The following is a 24,562-nucleotide window of genomic DNA, read 5'->3' on the forward strand; positions in this document are numbered from 1 at the left end:
TATATCTAAACATGTTGTGTGTCAGGCTGTCAGGCTCAATTGGTAGCACTGCCACCTCTGAGTCAGAAGGTTGTGGGTTCAAGCCCCCATGTCGAGATTTGGAACTCATATAGTCCAAGTTGACACTCCGATGCAGTGCTGGGGGTGTGCTGCATTGTTGGAGGTGCCGTCCTTTGGATGAGACATTTACCGAAGCCCCATCTGCCTGTTAAGGTTAGATGTTAAAGATCCCTTAGCATTATTCGAAAAGAGAAGTGGGTTTTACTCTGGCCAACAATCCCCCAATTTAAATTGGTCACTCACTGTATGGCTGTTTGTGGGATACAAAATTGGCTGCCACTTTCCCCCTACAAAACACTCAGCCTTATATCTTGTGGAGAGCTTTGGGACATCTTCCTGACATGAAAGCCGCTACACCAAATGCAAGGATTATTATTAACTTACCAGCCATTTCTGCACTGGGTGACCGAGAACTCCTAACCTACACACAATCAATGTAGCTCATTGAAGAGTAAAAGCCCAAAGCGATCCAACCTCACTGCTGTGGGAAAGAACGGAAGCGGGCCACATGCTCTCCGAGACACTGACCGACGAGAAGGGCACGGTATAAATGCAAGTTGTTGTTGTTGATGGTGGACCTGATGCCATATATTCTGACTTAGGATGGTTTCAATCAGGATGTTTACCCAGTAAGATGGTACAATAATGTTGAGGTATGAAATACAGTAATACTGATGTTGTAGGTTACAAATTCTTTATGGGATTTTATTGCAGATTTAGATAATAAGCGTGTTTACGCAGATTGGGTCACGTTTCTGGCAGTACTTTGAAGATTCAATTTTCAAAGTGATCAAAGGATATCAAACACAGATTTTTGATCAAATAAGCATGGGTACTTGCCTCAATTCTGTTCCTTAAAAAAATATATACTGTACCTGCTTGATCAGCATATACGTCTCCGACATGATCTTCTCAATCTTTCCGAGATCAACGGCCATAAACTTCTGACCTTGCTGCCAGACTCTGTATGCATCTAACAGCAGAGTTTTCCCAGATTCAGTGTCCTCCAGCAGTTTTCTCTTCCGGCCTGCTTTCTTGATTGCTTGACCAGCCACAACTTGTGATGTTATTGTTGTCGCTTGCTGTTTTGAACTAATGCTCAGTTCCTCTAAGGACAGCTCAGCGGGTTTGCATTCCAAAGCCTTACCCTCGGTTACTCCAGCAGTCTTGTTGTGCTCTGTATCCCAACCCGTGGGGGGCTTGAATGAAAATACCAATTTGCCTGGTTCCCCAGAGCTAAGTTCCATTGGTTCTTCCATACCAATATTTGGCTTTGTCAGGTCACCCATCAGTTTGTTATTTTTCTCACCTTGTTCCATGTTCATAGCCTGGGGAGACGGACCTCTGGGAATATCCTTCACCCCATTCTCGGTATTCCTTATGGGCCCATCAGAAACTGTTGACTTTTTGGGTACAACACCCTTATGCTCCTCAGCACTCGGCTTGTTAGAAACGTCTGTCGTCATCTCACCCATTGATAAAACTGAAGACTTTGGCACCTGATCTTCAGATATCTGAAAAGCAAATGAAATGTCAAACTCAAAATAACTATAATACAATACTAATTAATATTTAAATAGCACCTTTAACTATCGAGAGGAAGTCCCAAAGTATGTATTAGTATGTAGTAGTAGTACTGGCTTGGCACCGAAGTGCACGGGAAAAGTTGGCCAAGGGATGGTCAAAGAGAAAGGTCTTGAACCTTGAATGAGGTGCGAGAGGGAGCAGGTCGGAAGGACTCTGGGTTGGAGTTCATGCATGGAGTGCTGGAAAAGTAAGTACAAAACCAGGAAGCAATGACTCATTTCAGTACCTTCCAGTTTCCAGAAAAGGAAAAAGAGGTTGGAGTTGGGACAGTAATTTGAGAACACAGATGGGTGGAGTGAGAGAGGTGTGAGAACAGGGGGTGATGATAGCGGTTTTGAAGGAAGCATAAACGGTTCATGTCAGTTGGCAAGGGGGCAAGGAGGTGAAGCTGAGGCGTCAGGATGTGAGGATGGGGTTGAGGGAGCATGAGGTGGGTTTCAATTGGGAATAAAGGGATGTAAAAGAAAGACTGTGTCAAAAATATGGAGGTAGTGGTGAGCAGAGGGTGGTGGGGGAGAGGTGGGTGGACAGCCGCACAGGCAACAGAGCAGAGCTGCTACATCTTGGTCCCAAGTAAGTCCATCATCTCAGCACATTTGGAAATGAAAGAGGATGGTCAGGCAGAGGGAGGTGGGCGAAATAGGTAGTTGGTGATGGACAAGAGGGACCTGGGTTTACCCTAGGTCTCCAGGAAGATCTTGAAATAGAAAGGTAATTTGGCTGAGGCAAGGTCAGAGCAGTAGGATTGTGGTTCAACCGTGAGTGCCCTGAGCAACTCAGTCCCTCAGTGCTCAAGATGTATTTGGACTTTGTACAAATTTGATGTGTTATTAATTATCTTTCTTGGTCAGTAAATTCTTCTCCTCCCCTTCCACTTCTCCAAATTCAATTTCCAGATATACCTGTTTGAAGCATGAACAAAAGAAAAGGACTCTTCCCCTCCCTCCCAGCCACAGATAATAACTCCTTTATTCCTTAACAAAACGTCTCTTTGTTTAATTCTTACAGTTGATCATCTATCTGTTCCGTAGCAAGGTTTCAAATTGTTAGTCTGGCTCAGTGGGTCTGTCTGCCCATTCAGGTGCAGTTGTCACCATTTGAAAAGAGAAGTTTCTTACTGTGTCCTGGACAACAATCTCCCAAAATAAAAATCATCATTCCCTCCACATTTACCCACCAAACACACAGTGACTACACTTTACAGTAAATCCTGTGAAATGCTTTGGGGCAATCTCTATAAAGGTACTATACCTAATGTACAGATTATTAATATTATTATTATAATAATAAATTTGAGACACACAGAATTGTTGAAAATACATTTGATTATATTACTTTGGAAGTTGATTCTCACAGTTCTTAAAAAGAAACAGCATTCAAATTAAGACCAACTTTGAGATTTTCCACAACTTTGCATGATCTTAAATTAGAAGACAAAATTGAGTTTTGGGTTTCAAGTTGCCAAACGTGATTGTGATTTCTGGCACTTCACTTCACAGGGTTGAAAAAACAAAATGGGGTTGGAGAATCAGCAAAGCAGATTCAATTTCATAGTCAATTCATTTTACTGTGAAGCACTTTCAGACGTCTCAACGATGTGATAAGGCGCTATATCAAATGCATGGAGTATTATTTTTATGTAAAGCAACCCTCATATGTTGCTGGCAGCCGTTGACACACGTGTTTCAGTAAATTATTATGCTAAATTATCAATATATTAATTTGTAGCATTACCCCAGTTAGTTCCTTCAGGTTGTCCTCAAGAACTTTCACTGTGAAAATGAATGCTCGCTTGGCAAGGACTTGACGATCCACATCACGCAAATACTTCCTATGGAAAAGACCGAGAGAGAGAGAGAGAGAGAGAAAAACACAACAGCAGTTAGAGCAGAACATTTCTGAGAAATACGACCACAGGAACCGAAGAACTTCCTCCATTACTGCTGGTGATTTTCATGATGTTCCCAGAGTGCTGGAAGCCTCGTGTACAAAACCAGGTCATTCTCACATATAGGCAGCTATTAGGTACAGAATACAGTATATTCTAATTGCAGCAAAGTGAGCGCAAACATTCTTGTCTCCTCACCATGTGCAAAAGTCAAAAGGTCTTTGTGTCTTCTATGTTTCTCAGGTTAAAAGGAAAAGCAGCTGCTCTGTACAGCATCACAGTCAAGTTAGCCACTCGTACATGTCACAGGCACTCGGAACAGGGTGGCTGGCAAAGCAGCCACTGAGTACAGCTCCACAGGGAAACCAGCTAATTGTCCAGGCCAGTTGCCATTTGTACAGCGTTACAGGTAAAGCAGGAATTCTGTACAGCGCCACAATGCTCAACACAGAAACAGGAGGCCATTCAACCCCTCACTCCTGTTCCGCCATTCTATAAGATCATGGCTGATCTCAGTGGATGCTCAGTCATTGAACATATTCAAGACTGAGATCGATAGATTTTTCAAAACTAAAAGGATTAAAGGATATGGGGTTTGGGCGGGTAAATGGAATTACGTTAGTAGATCAGCCATGATCTTATTAAATGGCAGGGCAGGCTGGAGGGACCGAATGGCCTACTCCTGCTCATATTTCTTGTGTTCTTATGTTCAACTCCAATTACCCGTCTTTGCCCCGTAATCCTTGATACTCTGACCTAACAAGACAAGGATCTTGAATTTAAACTTGATTCACTTGGGATCAAAGTGCTAATACTGATGGAGCCTAGTGAGGATGGGAGCGATAGGTTTGAGGAGCCTGGTGTGGGACAGGGATTATATAGTGGGATTCAAAGCTAAACACAAATGTTTTTATTCTTAAAAAAAGGCTTATTGGGAGGGCAAATGGGAGCCATTTTACAACAGCTAATGGCATTTATTTCTGAGGAAGCAGGTGCAGATAATCCTACTCCAAACACAAAGGCTGAGCCTTCTCTGTCAAAAATAGTTGATGGTAGAGAGTGAACTTGGCAGAGTTTGACACAATACTGGAAGGAATGCTGCACTTACAAACTCTACCATCAACTGATTATGAAAGATATGGTGAGAACATGCGTTTCTGATGCTACTACCTTGTAAAAGCTGTTGAGCTGTTAAGATGGCAGCCCTTATTTTTCTCAAATAACAACAACAACTTCCATTTATATAGCGCTCCTCACGCAGGGTAGCGTCCCAGAGCGCTTAAAGCCCTTTTGTATAGAACAAAAAAATATAGTTTTAAACACCACAGGTATGGTGGGGAAAGGTTTAGCACAGAGTTTGTTTTCTGTTTAATAAAGTCACACCTTGTTACAGGTGTCTTGGTGAAGTGGTCATTATCTCAGAAACATTGAATGCACAGAACTTACTTTCCCTGGTCAGGTGTCCTGTGAAGCATAGACGATACCTTCAGCAGTGTGTTGTGGTCCTTCAGCTGCGATAAAACATCAAGTAAGATAACAATAGAACGGTTCATATGTGATGCAAAGCTGCCAGGACGGTCAATTTCATCAACAGGAATTCGCCAGATTCCCTGAGGGGAGAAAAAAGGTTCGGTAACAATCACAGTTTAAAATGCAGGATGAAAGGAGATCTCACAATTAAACATCAGACAAAAATGGCGTTGGCAGAAAAGAAGGGAGATTATGCACAAGCAACCCTAGAGAACTGTGTCTAAAATTACAGATAACAACAACAATTTGCATTTATATCGTGCCCTTCATGCCAGACGGAGCGCTTAAATTAGGTGGAAGTTTCTGGACAGACTGAAGGTGTTTGATAAATTAATGAGCTGATACTCAAGTTTCCAAAATTGCCGAAGTTTTGAAAACTGCCACAAAACGATTTGGAATCAGAAACCTTTTGAGATGAAATGGTGGGGAGGGGGAGAGGGAGGGGGGAGAGAGGTGAAACGCAGCATCCATCCTTTTAATTCTCTCAGAATTTGGTAACATAAACATAATATATCCCTCAGTTGCAGCATCAACATACAAAGCTTATAATAGTTTATTTTATTTTCGCATCAATAAAATTAAAAAAAATGTCCCCAACAGTTTCATTCAAACAGTAATCATATCAACTGTAGATTTTTTTTGCCTCCACTTCCTTGGAGAGAAAACTGTCTGAATCATTTGCTTTATATAAAAATGCAAATAAGGAAATGGGTAATTCAACCAACGAGGAATTTCCAATGAGAAGTGCACATCTTGTGTCATTTTGCATATATGGAAATACCTGTATGACTTACTGTAAAGTGTAGTGACTATGCTTGTAGGCAAATGCGGCAGCCAAATTAGTGCACAGCAAATAGGAACTCATGTGTAAATCTTTGCACTATATATATATATATATATATCTAGCTGTTCCATGGAGGGCCTAATCCCAGACAATCTGACCCACTCAAGATGTAATAATAATAATCCTTGCATTTGACATAACGCGTTATCACTTCTAGACTTCTCAAAGCGCTTCACAGAATATAATGTAAAATGAATTGACTGCATATTTTGGGGGAGAAACGCGGCAGCCAATTGCACACAGCAGCGTCCCACAAACAGTCGTGGATTGAGTGACCACATTATTATTATTTTTTGAAGGGATTATTATCCCTGGAAAAGCGATCCACCAATCAACTAACAACCAGGTTCCTACTTACTGCTAGATAAACAGAAACGTGTGGAGTAAAGGGGACTTGCCAACGTTTTGCCCTGCCGGGAATCAAACCCAAGTCTCTCGCTTTTGAGGCGAGTGCTCTAACCACTGAGCTACAAGACTCCACAATGTACAGCATTCACTGTGCACAATGTTCTTCCCCGTCCCACCCACACACACACGCAACTGCAGTGCTGGAGAGCTATGCGATATTTAAGGCAAGCTCAAGCTAAAACACAGTGTGCTTGGGAGCTCCCTTAAGGAAAGTTTGGAGCTGCAGTAAAATTCCTCTCTGAAACGAGGGGCTGACTTATGTATTTTCACTGAGCAGGGTCAGGTTGGATGACAGCTCTAGTTGGACTGTCTGACTCTGTACTTTTCAAAGACAAATATTTGAAAAGGAAATATTTAAAAGGTTATACAGTAAGTAACATCAGGGGAGTGACTAAACAGACAGCTCTTACAGGGAGCCAACACAAGCACAATGGACCAAATGAAGCTGTAAAAGTCTACAATTCTACTCTTACCTCTTTTATCCCATATGTTCTTAATTCAGTATTAATTCAATCTCCCCTCTAAACAAGCTTGATAAATCGCATCAGCAACGGGTGGCAACTGAAATCCACAACAATCCTTGCATTTTATATGGCACTTGTCATAATAATAATAATAATAATAATAATAATCCTTGCATTTGATATAGCGCTTTTCACGTCTTCTAGACGTCTCAAAGCGCTTCACAGGATATACTGTAAAGTGAATTGACTGTATATTTGTGGGCGAAACGTGTCAGTGTCACGTCAGTGATGTGTCTCAAAGTGTTTCCAGGATTCACTGTGTACTGTGTAGATAGTGTAACCCTGAGCTGCAGTTCTCATGCCTGTCTCTGAATTGTCAGCAGTAGTTTGCTACAGCAACTTGGTTGTCTCGTCACATTATAATAATAATAATCCTTGCATTTGATACAGCGCCTTATCGCCTCTGCCAGACGTCTCAAAGCGTTTCACAGTAAATACTGTAAAGTGAATTGACTGTATATTTTGTGGGCGAAACACGGCAGCCAATTGCGCACAGCAGCGTCGCACAAACAGTCGGGGATTGAGTGACTACATTATTATTTGTGATTTTGAAGGGATTATTACCTTGGGAAAAAATCCACCAATCAACTAACAACCAGGTTCCTACTTACTGCTGATAAACAGAGGTGTGTGGAGTAAGGAAACTTGCCCAACATTTCACCCTGCCCAGAGATCGAACCTAGGTCCTCTCGCTTGCAAGGCGAGTGCTCTAACCACTGAGCTAGAGCTGTACAGGACTCCATATTATTCTGTGGCTAGGGCTAGGATGGATGAGGGTACCTCAGATCTGCCTGGGTAGACTTTATGTATAACCTTCACACAATTTAATTTAACACACTTCACTGTGTTGGTGGGAAATTAGACCATCGTAACCTGTGTTTGTCAGTATCTGGGAATCTCTGAACCCACAGAGGGTGTAGTGACTGAACCTGAAGGTATGTAGGGCTTTTGTTTGATGCTAAAGGAGGCTAGAGAAGCCTGGATGAGACTCATAGCTGTCTCCCACCATTACCGGGCTGATGTAGAACGTGTCTCAATTAAAGCATTTTTAAGTAAGAAATACTGTGCTTACTCATGGGAGAGCTTCACTGTTGTGCATCCTGAGCTCTCCCTGCAACAGAAGGAATTGTAGCTCGGAGGTTCTTGCGGCAGAATTCCCTGAGCAACGATTAAGCCAATCACTTGAACTAATTCTGGATGCGGTTTCACACAGAGAAGTTGTGCAATGATATAAAGCAACAGAGATGGGTGTTGTGTTGTGGACCCAAGGTACTGGGAAGGAGTCCTGTAGCTCAGTGGTTAGAGCACTCGCCTCGCAAGCGAGAGGACCTGTGTTCTGATTCCCAGGCAGGGCGAAACGTTGGGCAAGTTTCCTTACTCCACGCACCTCTGTTTACCAGCAGTAAATAGGAAACTGCTTGTCAGTCAATTGGCAGATTGCTTTCCGGGGGTAATAATTCCTTCCAAAAAAAATGAAACATTTGGTCACTCAATCCACGACTATTTGCGGGGCACTGCTGTGCAGAATTCACTGCTACATTTCACCCACAAAATTTAGTCAATTCACTTGACAGTATATTTTGTGAAGCGTTCAACGACATGATAAGGCACTATATCAAATGCAAGAATTATTATTATAAGATAGTAATTTAAGGGATCGAAAAGAGAAGTTAGAAGGAACTATTCAACATAGAAGGCAGTGAGATTTTCGAACTCGCTGCTTGATTCAGTGGTTGAATCAGATAGTATAATTGCATTCAAGAGGAAGCGAGACCTTCACATGACGGAGGGCGGAAAAGCAGGGTAAAGTAAGGAGTAAGGAGTGGGTAGAGATTCATGTGGAGTATAAACAATGGCACACCTCAGCAACATTGCCCGCCTCCGCTACAGCCTCTCACCACAGGTCGCCGAGACCCTGATCCACGCTTTCATCATGTCCCGACTTGACTAAGCCAACTGCCTGCTCACTGGAATTCCCTCCCTCTTCCCGCTACAAGCTGCAGATTATTCAAAACCCTGCAGCTCGTGTCCTCTCCCACTCCAGGCTCCGAGAACCAATCATCCCCGTTCTTTCCCGGTTTCACTGGCTCCCCATCCTTCAGAGAATCGAGTACAAAACCCTCGTTCTCACCTTCAAAGCCCTCCACTGTCTTACTCCCCACCTACCTCTCCGACCTCCTAATCCCATATCAGCCTCGCTCCGTCCGCTCAGTGGACACCGGCTGCTTCAGCTCCCCCACACTTCCCGCCCCATCATTGATGGTCGGACATTCCGCATCTCTGCCCCCACACTCTGGAACTCTATCCCGCAATCCCTCCACCTTAACCCCTTTCTTGCCTCCTTCAAATCCCGTCTGAAGACTTTCCTCTTTGACTGTGCCTTCAGAAACCCTCCTAACCCCAACCCCTCTGCCCTCCATCCGTCCTGACCCTAGCTCCCAGCACAGGCTTTATAAACCTTTTAAAAATGTGAAAATTTAAGGAAAAAAACCTTTTCCTTAAAAGTACTTGGAAGTGAAGATAGATTAAGTGAAGACTGAGTAGAAGAACCCCACATCTGTGCCACGACCAGCTCTGCCTTCCCCCACCTCCACAACATCGCCCGGCTCTGCCATTGCCTAATTGCTCTGACCTCCAAAACCCTCATCCACACATTCATCACAACCAGGATCGACTACGCCAACTCCCTGCTTGTTGGCCTCCCCAACTCTTCCCTCCACAAGCTGCAGACCATCCAGAACTCTCTCCCGCACCAGGCTCCGTGACCCCATCAACCCCGCCCTTGTCCGGCTCCACTGGCTCCCCATCCCCAGAAGAGTTCAAAATCCTCATCCTCACCCTCAAGTCACTCCACAGCCTGGCTCCTTCCTACCTCTGTGACCTGCTGACCCCCTATCAACCTGTCCACTCCCTCTACTCAGCAGGCAGCGTCCTGCTCCATGGCCCCCGCCCAGCTCGCCCCATCATTGGCCGTCGGGCCTTCAGCCTCTTTGCCCCCACCCTTTGGAGCTCCATCCCACATTCCCTTTGCCTCACTCCCTCCCTTGCCTCCTTCAAAGGATTTCTCAAGACCCTCCTCTTCGACCATCCTCTACTCACCCTGATCCTGACCTCCTGCTCAGGTCCAAATCCCTAAATGTCGTGAAAGGCACTACACAAATGTAATTTTGTGTTGTATTGTAAGTAAAACAAAAATAGTTTCTTTCTGTTGTGGTCAACAACAGGATACACCTGTTGCTGAGATAGAAGGGAGACAAGTGAAAGCTGTCTTTTCTTAATGATTATGTATGATACAGCAGAACAGCGAAAGGTCACTTGATGCCCAGAGCATGCAATGCTTTGAGGAACAGAGTCCCAATAACTTTGGCAAGGAATAACTGCACTGATTGTATTTAACCAACGGAGAAACCGGAAGCCAAATGGCTTTCTTTACTGTAAATGTCTACGGTTCTCAGAACATTAATTTCAACCTTAAATGGTTATGTCGGCAAAGTAGAGTGTGGCAAGACATGAAGATATTTGATGCAATACTCTCATTACTAGAATATTAAGCGATATATTTTCAAGAAGTGAATCCCAAGACATTAAGTAACTGCAACAGCTTTGAAATGGAAGAAGTCCATACATATATTTTGTTTTTTTGTGCGTTTTTGTTCAAGATTTAATTGAACTATTGCAGAACAGTCAGTAACTGAATTATTGTAGTGACATCTGAGTCATTACAATAAAACAGGTGACTTTGCTTAAACTGAACCCAGACTGACTGTAGATATTGCATAAAATGGCAGGTGGCCCTAGGGTAAGGGTAGATAATAATAATAATAATCATTGCATTTGATATAACAATCCTTGCATTTGATATAGCACCTCATCACGTCTTCGAGACGTCTCAAAGCGCTTCACAGGATATACTGTAAGGTGAATTAACTGTATATTTTGTGGGCGAAACACGACAGCCAATTGCGAACATGATAGGTTCAAAGAATAGTATACTTTGAACTTTACTTTTCAAGAATTTTAGACTCCTGCCCACCCTTTGTATTTCTAAAACTTCAGAATTCACATCGTCCTCTGTTTATGCACATTTACATCCCACAAACACAAAGTTTTTAATGGATTCAAATTCTATTTTATACAAATGAAGCAATTACACGTTGCATCAAGGCAACATGTTGGGAGTTCTCACCTGCCACCAACTTAACCATTCGGCACCAGCCTATCTGCACGGGATAGCAAACACTTCTTCAGAATATAGAATTACCCAGGTAGATCTCAATGCCTTTCCATTCTTATGAAAACTTTGTCTGTATCACACTAACTTGAGCAATGATACGTCATGAAGGAATTTATTTTATGCAGCAACAAAATAAAATTCCACAGCGACCCTTGCAATTGTGCGTTTAGAAACTAGAAGTACAAATTTGTAAGGAGCCGTATGACATCAAAGCACTAGACAAGTAATTACTGTTGAGTGTAATGACTGTTTCTGAAGAGAAACAACTGCCATTCGTGCCAGCACAATCTCAAATACAGCCATGAAGTGAACCACCAACTAATCTGGAGGGTAGTTGACTAGGACACTGGGAGAAACTCCTGAAAGTAGGACTTCAGGTTAACATCTCATCACCTCTGACAATGTAGCATTCTCCCAATTCTGCACTGGTGCGTCAGCCTAGAACATGAGTTTCGTCGGGCCTCAAATCTGCAGCAAACCCTCTTTTAAGAGATGTGATAATCACAACGGAACTGCATTTGTTGATTACCATTTCAGTGGAGTTTCAGATATTAAACATCACGCAAATCTCTTCAAACAACAAATGTTATACATCACTAAATGGAGGCTGGCCTCTGAACGATGGCTAGACCTGGTGAGTTTGTGATTCTATATAGCAAATCTGATTTCCCAAGTTGAAACTGTTTTTGAAATTTAAGAACATTTTTATAAAAACTGAAAAAAAGGATAAGGCGTGTAAAGACCTACTTTATACGTGCGCCAATTGAAAAGCTCTTTGTATTTTTGAAGACCAAAACACAGGGATTAGCATTAGGTTTCTCTCCTTTCCTCCTCTCCCCCAATAATACAGTCCATCAATAGGCCTCGAGTGGTCTCGTACAATAGGACTACTTTAATTCCCAATATTTTGCATCAGAAACAAACAAAGGTACTTTTGCAGATCCCGTCAGATATAGAATATAAAAGCATGTCTGGTGCATTAATCTGGTGCGTTGATGGTTAATCCCTATTGTGTGTTTACTAATTCCCATTCCAACTGTAATCATTTCATTATTGGCCTCTACCCCAGCAATGGTATAAATGATAGCAATATTAAACAGGAATTTCTGAAATCCACCAGGATCTGCCTACACTATTCCAAGGATTGACAGCAGACAGCGCAATGAAGTTTAAAGTCAAACAAACCAAAGTCAGTCAGTCACCATTAATACTACGCAGTTTGTTACTCCACGTTGAGCAATGTATAAATGAAGACAAACAATAATTTGGTCACTTCAATCTACGACTGTTTGTGGGACACTGCTGTGCGCAATTGGCTGCCGTGGTTCGCCCGCAAAACACACGCTTTACATCACTACACTTTACAGTTTGTCCTGCGAAGTGCTTTGAGACAGCTCAAAGACGTGATAAGGCACTATAGGAAATGCAAGTATTATTATTAAACACAGAGGGGAATCACCAATTAGTCATAGAAGGAAGGTGGACACGACCCAATTCGTATCACCACAAAAACACATAGAAAATCCCCACACAGCTAACTGCAGAACAATTAAAGAAAATCCAATCCCACTTCAATAGTTATTTACCCTCAGCTTCCTGAGCCACCTTTACAACTCTAGGAGAACCTGAAAGTGTTAAAACAAACAGCTTACACGCACCCGACTTTTTAGGTTGGAACTTTGTAACGCTCCTCCTCTAATGAAATCCATACCTCTCAACAACACACAAGAATAAGGCAACCTTCACGAATACTTCATGTCAACTTTGACTTATAAATGATATGGCACATAGTTTAGATTACAAAATGTAATTCCGGAGAGCTGGTGAGATTTCTATCGTATACCAATCAGACAGAAAGAATTAAGTGAAAACAGTTGCAATACAAATACTTGCCAGAAATACTGCTGCTGTTTACGTGAACAGATCAGGAAAAAATAAATGGCAAAAATCCACTTTTCTGCTGAGACATTATGGTTGAGGAGCCTTCCCATCTCATTCAGGAGGGATTCCCCCGTCACAACCACAGGTGAAACACAAAGAGGTCTTCACAGGCAATTCCTCAAGCTACTTACCATCACAACACAAAACACCAGTCGTTGCAGCTTCCTCCACCTAAATTGTCGTATCTGCTACTTACAAACCTCCGTAAAACGCAGCCTGTGCTAATAACCATGCGGCCTCCGAAGCACAGCTCTGACAGAGGCAGGGACACAGCAGCAAGTGTGAGGCAGGCAGCATGCTACTGTCAGCCGTTTGTTCCTCTTTCAAGTCTTCCATCTCACGCCCACACACTCTCCCCTGACCCCGGCTTCTTTGCTTTTAAGGTAGCTTGAGGCTCAAGGCAGCCAATCAAGAAGCCTGAAAAACGCCCACCCATCCACCCACACAAGCACACAAACCCACCTGATGTTACAGTACATACAGTAGGGGCTAGGAGTCTACACGTATTCTGCAAAAAACAGAACCACGGGCTGACAACATGTTTAAAGCACAAAAATGAAATGTTTATATTGCTGGGCAGCCTATTTAGCTGCATCTTTTCTTTATACCTCTCTAATCTGCTGCATAACTCTGCAGCCAGACATACATTTCCTGTACTTTCATCCGTGTTGTTTTGTAAAGAATATCACAGTTTTGCTCTCTCAGTTAACCCCTTGCATACAGGAATTTTCTTTGTTCTTTCCTGTTCCTGCAGCAGTAACCAAAGACCTGTAAGATTGCTACCCCGTACATACAGCATTAAACACAGAAGCTCAGTTATTACTGTCGATCGTCAATTTATGCAGGTGAATTTATGGGATAGCAACAATTCTCTGAAGTCACTCAGAAGATTTCGCAATATTTAGGTAGAAACAATGAAATGTTCAGCTTCAACTTTCGTATAAAAATAGGTAATTAAATAATAATCCTTGCATTCATCTAGCACCTAATCATGTCTTCGAGATATCTTAAAGGGCTTCGCAGAATATACTGTAAATTGTGCACAATTGTATATTTTGTGGGCGAAACATGGCACCAAATTGCGCACAGCAGTGTTCCATAAACAGCCATGGATTGAGTGACCAAATCATTATTATTATACTTTTTTTAAGGGATTGTTACCCTTGGAAAAGCAATCTACCAATTGACTAACAACCGGGTTCCTACTTACTGCTAGGTGGAGTAAGCAAACTTGCTTTATGTTTTGCCCGGCCAGGGAAGGGAACCCAGGTCCTCTCGCTGGCGAGACCATTGCTCTTTATTGTCATTTTTCAACCAAAGAAAAACAAATGCAACATTTTCCCTCAAATAAAGCAATTCACCGAGCAGTCACATGATCTTCTCTCACTGCTATGTGTGAATACAACAGTATATTGTCTTCCTCTGGGCTACACCCTCTGTTCTCTACCAAAGAGCAATCACTGAGACTCTAAGTAGCAGGAAGAGCAGTAACAATAACAACTTGCATTTACACAGCACCCCTCAAGCAGGGTAGCGTCCCAGAGAGCTTGACAGTGGTGGAGCACAACGCTGAGTCGGGGGGAGCGGGGAGGTGACTACAGACACATTCAAAGAGGACGGTCTATAGGCACGATCTGAAGATGGAGGAGGAAGAGGGCGCTCTGATCACATCGTTTGTGACCTTGACATGCAGTAAACAAAATGCAGCAGCCCCTGCCCTCCCAAGCCAGGCCAGGAAGAAAAATGAAGGGAAATTTGTACATGGGGATTAAATTACATTCAAAGAACTATGGTTAGGATGCCATCTTCTACAATATCCCTTTCTTCATTGTGTCAGCTGTCAGCCTGGCTCAGTTGATAGCCCTTTCGCCTCCGAGTCAGAAGGTTGCAGGTTCAAGCCTCACTTCAGGTCATAGTAGTAATAATGATAATAATAATAATCCTTGCATTTGATACAGCGCCTTATCATCTCTTCAAGACGTCTCAAAGCGTTTCACAGGATACACTGTAAAGTGTATTGACTGTATATTTAGTGGGCGAAACACAGCAGCCAACTGCGCACAGCAGTGCCCCACAAATAGCCTGCTCTGACACTCCAAGTGTAGAGCTAGGGTGGTGCTGTATTGTCTGAAATGCCATCTGTCCAATGAGATCTTAAACCGAGGTTCTCCCTGTTCATGTTAAAAATCCTATGGCACGATTCAATAAGAGAAGGGTGTTTCTCTTGCAACTTGCCAGCATTGACACAGATAAAAAATGATCACTGACTTCATGGCTGTTTGTGGTATTTTGCTGCGTTCAAATTGGCTGACAGGTTCACTTACAAAATACATTCATTACATTCCACGGTAAATCTTGTGAAGCACCCTGAAATGACTCGAAGACTTGTCAGTTAAGTACACTATCAAATGGAAGTTTTATTATTAAACTCCTTGTCTCAATCTCTCCAACCTTCCCACCTTTGCCCATCTTCAGATCACACCTGAAGTCCTTCCTCTTCGATCAAGCCTAAGGGTACCTCCCCTCTCCTCCGGGTCAATATTAGTGGAGTCCTGAAGCTCAGTGGTTAGAGCACTCGCTTTGCAAGCGAGAGACCTGAGTTCAATTCCAGGCAGAGGGCGAAACCTTGGGCAAGTTTCCTTACTCCACACAGAGCCTAATAATAATCCCTCCAAAACCCCCAAAAAACAAGAATAAATTGGTCATTTTCAATCTACGACTGTTTGTGGGACATTGCTGTGCGCAATTGGCTGCCGCGTTCGCCCACAAATATACAGTCAATTCACTTTACAGTGTGTTCTGTGAAGCGCTTTGGGACGTCCTCCCGACGTGAAAAGTGCTCTATCAAATGCAAGGATTATTATTAATATCAAGCTCCACCACTATTAAGCATTGTGATGTCTGACAAGCAAGTGGACACAGTAGCAGTGGAAATGGAAATGGAGTGAAGAATAGTAGTTAACCCCATGTCTGCGGATGCCAAGAGGGAGAGGAAGCCAAGAATGGAGCCAGGGCCGAGGGAGAGATGAGTGCACTGGGTAAGAAGCAGTGGCGGATGACAAAGGGGTGTGGACTGAAGAAAGGGGAGGCAGGCAGTTAGGGGGAATATTGTCAACTTTTCTTATGAGAAAATCCATGACCTCCTCATATTTGGTATTGCAGGTAAGAGTGGAGGGGGCTTGAAGGGGAACACAGGAGCTGCCGGGGGTAGAGAAAATGAGCATCGGCTTGTCCATGGGCTCCAGGATGACTTTGGAACAGTAGGTTTGGTGAAGAAATAGTTAAAATGATGTAGGGAAACACCTCTGTGATTTTTCCAGTGATCACTGGCACTGGCAACTGCTGTTTATTTTTTCTACATCTCCCGCAACAGGGCAGCGAGTGTTTCCCGCAGAATCCTGCGACTCTCAGAAAAACAACCCTAAACGAGTACGACACACAAAAGGATATCCTGCGTGTTCCCTCCATCAGGAACACTATTTCCCTGGCTCAGCCCATCCTCCAGCTCCCAGCATTCAGTCAAAACAGATGCCATCTCTGGGTGACTATAGCATCTCTAGCAGTAACTTCATAGTCAACCATTAAGGAGTTGTAAGGTGTCTGCAAGATGGGGGAAATAAGGAGTGCAAGTAAACCAGTGCGCAAATTAAACGCCTGGTGCTCTAAGTAAACACCCGGTGCTCTATGTTAGCACCCAGCCAGCCCAAGGATGTCAGTAATCACGTCCCCTTTGCTAACTAATAGGCTCAGAATCTCTGCTTGTAGTTCCAGCAAACATGGAGCTGAGCTTGAAAAGAAAAACCTTCTGCTCTCTGTTCTGCATCCAATTTGTAACAGATATGCTTTTTTTTTGGAACTGGTTTTGGAAATTCTTTTGAACTCTATCGCCAGCACTGGCAGCTGCATCAATGTTTTGCTTGCCTACACATCTTCCAGAGTTAGGCTTGCTTGTACTCTAAGAGCATGTTAAAGAATTCCATGCCACTAGTGAAACAGAGAAGGAATTTTCTCCTGATATCTTGGCCAACAATGCTCCAGACTAATTGATCGCTCACCGTATTGGTGATCGCAAAATGTTGTGTGGATAATATGTGTAATTACAAAAGTCACTACACTTGAGAGTAACTACTGCAGTTCGTGTCCTCTCCCGCACCAATCATCCCTATTCTTGACCGGCTTCACTGGCTCCCCATCCCTCAGAGAATCCAGTACAAAACCCTTGTTCTCACCTTCAAAGCCTTCCAGGGTTTTGCTCCCCACCTACCTCTCTGACCTCCTAACCCCATATCAGACTCGCTCCCTCCGCTCAGTGGACACCGGCTGTTTCAGGTCCCCCGCACTTCCCGCCCCACCAATGGCAGTTGGGCATTTAGCATCTCTGCCCCCACACTGGAACACTATCCTGCAATCCCTCCACCTCACCCCTCTCTTGCTTCCTTCAAGTCCCGTCTAAAAACCTTCCTCTTCGACCGTGCCTTCAGCCACTCTCCCGCCCCCACCTCCCCTGACCTCCACCCCCCTGCCTTCCACACCCCTGCCCTCCAACCACCCTGCCCTCCACTCCTCCTGAGCCCAACTCCAAAAAACCCTGACTGTCCAGTGCCCTGGGACATCTTACTGACGTGAACAACAACAACAACAAAATTACATGTGGAAATTACATGTGTAAGGCACTTTCACATTGGGGCAGAATGTACAGTTGAGGGTCAAATAAGACCCCAAGATTCCACGCTGGTTTAGTGAAGGGTGCTATACAAGTGTAATTTGTTGTTTTGAGTTTTGTGTGCTTTGAGTTATGTTGGCATCAGAGGGCACTATAATATAATACAACTTTGCTTTCATAAAAATGTAATGGGAATTATAATACAATTTAAAAAATTACATTTGTATAGTGCCTTTTATGTCAGGAGGACTTCCCAAGGTGTTGGACAGTTAGGGATTTGGGCCCTAGCGGGGGTGGTGGGAGTAAAGGAGGGGCGAAGGGCAGGGAGGGTAGCCGAAGGCATAGTCGATGAACATAAAAGTGAACAAACACAAACAGGCATTGGCACTGATCGATATGTGTCAGAACTGCAAAAACCCAGCTTCCACAGTGACTAACTCACTGACATTATGAAAACTGAGCAAGTGAGACAGTACATAGAGGTCACAAAGCACGAATTTTAAAGAGGTGAAACAATAAACAACAAATTCCATTTATATAACGTCCCTCAGGCCGGATGGTGTCTCAAAGCATTCAAATCCTTCCATTCTTTCTCAGACAGGCAGATGTAATTTCCAACAATGTTTGATCCATGAACACCAATGGTCAAGACCATTGAAATATAATAATGATAGTAATCCTTGCATTTGATATAGCACCTTATCACATTTTCGAGACGTCTCAAAAGTTCTTCACAGAATATACTGTAAAGTGAACTGACTGTGTATATTTTGTGGGCGAAACACAGCTACCAATTGCGCACAGCAGCGCCCCACAAACAGTCATGGATTAAGTGAACAAATTATTATTATTTTCAATAACATTTTTGAAGAGATTATTACCTCCGGAAAAGAGATCGCCAATCGACTAACAACTGGGTTCCTACTTACTGCTGGTAAACAGAGACGTGTGGAGTAAGGAGACTTGCCCAACATTTCGCCCTGCCCAGGAATCAAACCCAGGTCTTCTCGCTTGTGAGGCAAGTGCTCTAACCACTGAGCTACAGGACTCCATCCCAATATGACAATAGAAGGAGAGAACAATTTCATCAAATGATTATGGTTCACGTTTATGTCACAGGGCACATCACTGTGTTATTAGGATAATAATAATCATCCTTGCATTCGATATAGCGCTTTTCATGTCAGGAGGACGTCCCAAATTGCTTCACAGAACACACTGTAAAGTGAATTGACTGTATATTTGTGGGCGAACGCGGCAGCCAATTGCGCACAGCAATGTCCCACAAACAGTCATAGATTGAAAATGACCAATTTATTATTGTTTTGGTTTTGGAGGGATTATTATTATTAGGCTCTGTGTGGAGTAAGGAAATTTGCCCAAGGCTTCGCCCTCTGCCTGGAATTGAACTCAGGTCTCTCACTTGCAAAGCGAGTGTTCTAACCACTGAGCCACAGGACTCCACCATCTGAGCTGTATATAATATGGAGATGTACTAGCATGCAGGCCGTTAAGGAAAATATTACTGAGCACACTTCTGTGATACAGATATCCTCTAATCTGAACTTTGTATTATTATTATTGTTATAAGATAAGTGAGATCTTTGAAAGAATCTAACTTTCATCCTTCCCCTTATTTTGTGAATTATTTTCCTCTGCACCATCAGAGTAGTTTGGGACAATCTACTGCACAATCTGTGGGGCAAGTACACCGATGGAACATTGCAGTCCTGCTTGGCTTGGTTTGCTGCAGAGAAAACTAACACAACTTGTTCCAATTCTTGAGTGACTTGGCTTTGTTCCCTCTAAACTGATGATGTAATGTATCTTAACATTATGCATTCAGATAGAATTACAGATGTAGTTTCTCACAAGCTCTAGAAATTGTCTAGGCTATTCACATAACAAATATGATGAGGCATGTTGGGACAGGTTACGTCTCACAGAAGTTTCAATTTTCAAAACGTCATTAGTAATAATAATAATAATACTTGCATTCAGTATAGTGCCTTATCACATCTTCGAGACATCTCAAAGCTAGTAATCTCAGCAGTCTGAAGGTTGCAAAGGTCCCCAAAAGCAGTACCTAGACACCAAGGATAATCCGGCCTGCCCTCGCTCAGCCTACAGGAGCTCCAAGAATTGCTTTAACTGTGTAAACATGGAGACGTCATGATGCAAATGTGCTCAGGAGGAGAAAGCCGGATGGTTGTTTGCGTTGCCTGGAAACGTTGAAGGCTGCCAGGAGTTATTCTGCAACTGAGCCTTATTCTGGAACTGTGCCTGGGCTACATTTAGGATAAATCTGTGCAGATCTGGGGCTGTAGCCTGTGGTTTTAGGGATAGTGTTTAATGGCTGGTTTTAAAATCATGAGAAGTAGATGCAGGAAACAAGTAGGCAAAATGCCTGCAGATGCTGGAAATCTGAAATAAAAACAGAAGTGGCTGGGAACATGAAGGAGGTCAGGCAGCATCTATGGAGAGAGGAAAGTGGTTAACATTTCAAACTCAACTTTCCTTTCCGCGTAGATACTGCCTGACCTGCTCAGTGTTCCCAGCAGCTTCTAGAGTTAGGTACAGAGCTCACCCAGAAGACCTTTCATAGGGCTAAATCCCAAAGTGTGCTATCTAGACCACTTTCAAAAATCAAGTGACTGGGGTCTATATCTCACCTCAACATTAAATTTACACCATTTGGTGAATCCATTCTCCCATAATGGGTCAGTTTTGAGAGAGCTTTGGGCTTCCCATTCTATCCTCCTTGTTCTAGTGGTATTATTTAATCCTAAATACAGAGGTGCTGTTCTGAATGAACAGGTTGTTGCCACTTATTCGCTGTGTGCACTGGTGACAATTATTATTGATGCACCTCCTACATTTTAAGGTACTGAACCTTTTGCCTGTATATGTCTACTTATGAGTGCTGGCAAGCCAGAGAGTAATCAGGATAGTGGAAGAGGACTCAAACCAGTACAGTGGTAGTGAGGGCACAAGCAGAAAAGAAAATAATGAATCAAAACAACTATAAGATTTACAGTGGATTTTTTCCACTCAACCCGTTTAACCCTGTAGACCAGAGCCCTAATTGATAGTGTGGTCCTAACTGGGCATGTAGTGGGAAGCTTACCAGACAGTGTTTTCAATTGCAAGCTATGCAGTCTTAGTTGGTTAAACTCCAGCAGTCCTCCAACGCACAGACTGGGGTCCCCTAGCTTCAATTGCTGCCAACCTGCTCCTGATACTCTCCAGAATTAGTTAAGCAGAGTGCGTCTCTCCAGGGAGAGAGTGCACATTCCATTCCAAACAAGGGAATTTCCATGAGTAGGTGGGATGCATGGAATTCTCAGTCTGGTTTGGATACTTTACCATGGTGATGCCCATGTGTGTCTACAACAGCAAATGACATTTATACAGCGCCTTTCACATTGGGAGGACATCCCAAGCGCTGGACAGTGAAAGATGTGCACCTGAGCTGGGGGTTGAGATTAGGAGGGGTGGAGGGCAGAGAGGGTGGGGGTAGAAAGGATGAAGGCCCAACTGCCGATGGTGGGACAGGCAGGGTGGGGGACATGGAGCAGGCCGGCGCCTGCTGAGTGGAGGGACCGGGCAGACCATTATGGGGTTAGGAGGTCACAGAGGTAGGGAGGAGCAAGGTCGTGGAGGGGTTCGAAAGTGAGGACGAGGATTTTGAACTCGATCACCTGGGGTATGAGGAGCCAGAAGGCCTGGGCGAGGAGGGGTCACAGAGCCTGGTTCTGGAGAGGACATGAGTTGCAGAGTTCTGAATGATCTGCAGCTTGTGGAGGGAAGGCCGACAAGGATGGAGTTGATGTATTCGAGCCTGGATGTGATGAATGTCAAACACCCGACTGACTAGGAATATAAAAAGTATGAGGATATAATGGCACAATGAAAAAAAAATTGTCACTAAAGAATAAAATCGAAGATCCGGTCTATCTCATTCAGGTCAGCTGTACAAAAGAACATAAGGATTTGTTAGGCCCAAGAAGAACAAGGTCCATCCAGTTCGCCTTCCACCATCCTGGCAGTCGCATGGACATGTGATTTACCAAACTATATATTGTATCCCGAGACATTATTTCCTAACAGACTCAGCTTTGATACTTTCTTCAGACAAGTGGCCTCCCAACACTCACTGCAAGGGCTCACACACAAACAATGGGTAGGGTTTCAGCACTGGAGAGATTAGAAGGAGGTCCAGGAGACACATGGAGCCCTGGTCCCAGGCAGAGGGGATGTTATTAATGACTTTGATAGGGCTGTTTTGGTGAGAAGAGGACGGAGGAAAGGAAAAGCCAATACAGAACAGAAACAGGCACAGGCAGGAGTGAAGAAAAGGTTGAAGTCACCCAGGATGAGAAGGCAATCGGAGAAGCTGAAGGAAGATAGGAGAGAGGAGATTTCAGCACAAAAAGCACCGGTAGGTTTGGGAGGAGAGTAGACATTGAGGATCATTGAGGGAGAAGCTAGAGATGGTAAAGAGTGAGGTGCTCAAATGCGGAGAAGTGATCTAGAAGAGTAAGGGGATAGACCAAGGCAAAATTTGTAAACAAAGCAATGCCACTGCCTCAGCAATCTGGGTGAGAGTATGATGGAATGGGAATCCTGATGAAGCTGCCTCAGTGAATGTGAAGGTTTCACTAGGAGGGAGCCTGGCTTCACACATCCCTGGATATCAATGTGTTCATCCACAGTGAGATTATGGATTGTTTGGAAGGAGCCAGGAGTTTTGGAGGGTGATCCAGAAGCATATGGTCCTCTCCTACATGGCTCCTTTGCTCGGCTTCTTTGACTTCCGAAACACCCCACTACCCCTCGGCTCTCACCCCGAGCTCAATGCGCAGCCAGTATCAAGGACTTCGGATGTCGTCCCTATGTGAAAAGCACTGTATAAATGTAAATTTATATTGTAACCTAACAAGACAAAAGAACACAGCAAAATTCCAATGCAAAGTCCAGAAATACCCTGGAAATATCAAATGACCAACACATGAACTGGCATAGGACATGCACGCAACACCCATTTTAGGAAGGACATTAACTTTACATTTAAAATAAATATTCTCTTTGTGGAGAGAGAAAAAAAAACAACTTACATTAAAAAAGTTGGTCTTGTTCCTCTCATAGAAGAGTCCCTGTGCTGACATGTGCTTCAGGTGTTGCCAGGGGACACTGATGCCCAGCAACACATCTCGAGCCCAGGTGAGGTTCTGCGGGAAAACAAACTTAGTGAAAGTTACAATGTGGGGGTCAAAATAAATATCTGATAAAAAAAAATATTCAAATAACAACTTGCAAAAGGGACTTGGATAGGTACTTGAAAAGGAAACATTTGCAAGGATATGGGTAAAGAGTGGGGGAGTGGTGCTGATTGGGCAGCTTTTCCAAAGAGCCAGCACAGGCACGATGGGCCGAATGGCCTCCTTCTGATCTGTAATACTCTATGATTCTATAAATGCATGTCTGTGACGCTGTCTGGTGGCACTGTGTGCATTGACAATCTCGGTCTCCTTTCCTGTTGAGCCAGTGACTGGTGAAGGAAACAGTCCTGAATGCATTGTAACAAAAACCTCCATTCTCAATCTATTTACAGACAAGTAAGAGTAAAGTACCCTACAAATGACACTCTCTATATGGTTAGCATCATTTGGCAGTCTGTACTATACTCCTAATCAAGCAATCAATCCCTTATTATTTCTGAACTCTTATCCAGAGAGACTTCACCAGAACGCGTTTTACATCGTCCTTAAAGATATATAATGCTGTTAATGCTATTATATTGAAGGAGTTCTAATAAATAATCTCATTTTAGTTTGAATGCTTTATGCATTCATATAAAAACACTTCAAAGTTGACTCTTTTCTCCCTGTTTTCCTGATCCCTCCTTTGATTTCCTGTGTGAATTAATTCCCTTTAGCTTTTATACCCCCGAAGGGATATTCTCAATGCTTTTAACCATCAAGTTCACAGTCTTGAATTACTCATTAAAGTCATTTTGAAAGGTCTATCTCTTCTCTACGCAATAAAACCTGTCCCATTTGCCTCACTTCAAAACTTGCTCCAGGAATTGAAGGAAAAGGAAGACATGAACTCACAATTATTACTGGAAGCACAAAACAAGACGCTGTTAGATGATTTGTTTTACACAAAGGAATATATATGAATAAGGATGTGAAAGGCATTACTACAAGTGCTAATTTGAAGTCATGTCAAATATAATTTGATAAGACATTTGAATAAAAACATAAGAGAGAAGGGAAAATTACCTGAACATAAGGGCTGCTTTTAACACCGATGAAATACCCCAATAAAAAAAATGGTGTTTATCAGATAAACACAGGAAAACCACCTGAAATAATTACTCAAGACCAAAGTTTCTCTCTCTTTCTCTCTCACTCTCTATGACGTCCTGTTGTGCCATCTGGTCCTGCATTCCTCTCGCTCTCTGCCTCTCCCTCTGTGTGTGTGCAGGCATATCTCATGAAGGGTGTATGTGATCGAGGGAGACATTGCAGGTGTGTGAGAGTGCCTCTCTCCCCTCTGTTTGCACAGGTGTGGCTGGAGAGGCGTATCCAAAAACATCTTCTCATTTATAAAAAGCAAAAATCCCCGATTTTTGGACATCCACTGAAAAATCAAAAGCTGCTAAAAAATAAGCAGCTTTTGCTAAAAAATAGCATTGCCCGAAAAATAAAATGAATAAACATTGAAAAACAGAAGCCCTATACATGTGCTGATGGAAGGATAAAGGGAGTTATCCAGTTTACAAGGGTTAATAAATATATATATTCATGGGCAAGTTGAGTTAACACATACAAACTCGCTGAGATATTTTACACAAAAATGTTAATTCTTTGCCATA

At 43.1% G+C, this 24,562-nt stretch overlaps 1 protein-coding gene and 1 non-coding gene across 2 annotated transcripts in view; both read right to left on the bottom strand.

The window, feature by feature from the left end:
* Window positions 1-24,562, bottom strand: part of cabin1 (calcineurin binding protein 1) — a 140,909-nt gene that overhangs the window by 50,902 nt on the left and 65,445 nt on the right. The window contains exons 28-31 of the mRNA XM_042337209.1: window positions 22,797-22,910; window positions 4,982-5,145; window positions 3,382-3,478; window positions 936-1,574 (exon numbers count right to left, since the gene is read on the bottom strand). Of these exons, the coding sequence (XP_042193143.1) occupies window positions 936-1,574; window positions 3,382-3,478; window positions 4,982-5,145; window positions 22,797-22,910 (1,014 nt within the window). The remainder of the gene's footprint in view (window positions 1-935; window positions 1,575-3,381; window positions 3,479-4,981; window positions 5,146-22,796; window positions 22,911-24,562) is intronic.
* trnal-caa lies at window positions 6,315-6,386 on the bottom strand. The gene has a single exon. It is a non-coding gene; the product is annotated as a tRNA-Leu (tRNA).

Source organism: Callorhinchus milii, unplaced genomic scaffold, assembly GCF_018977255.1.
Source record: "Callorhinchus milii isolate IMCB2004 unplaced genomic scaffold, IMCB_Cmil_1.0 Scaffold8, whole genome shotgun sequence".
Lineage (NCBI taxonomy): Eukaryota > Metazoa > Chordata > Chondrichthyes > Chimaeriformes > Callorhinchidae > Callorhinchus > Callorhinchus milii.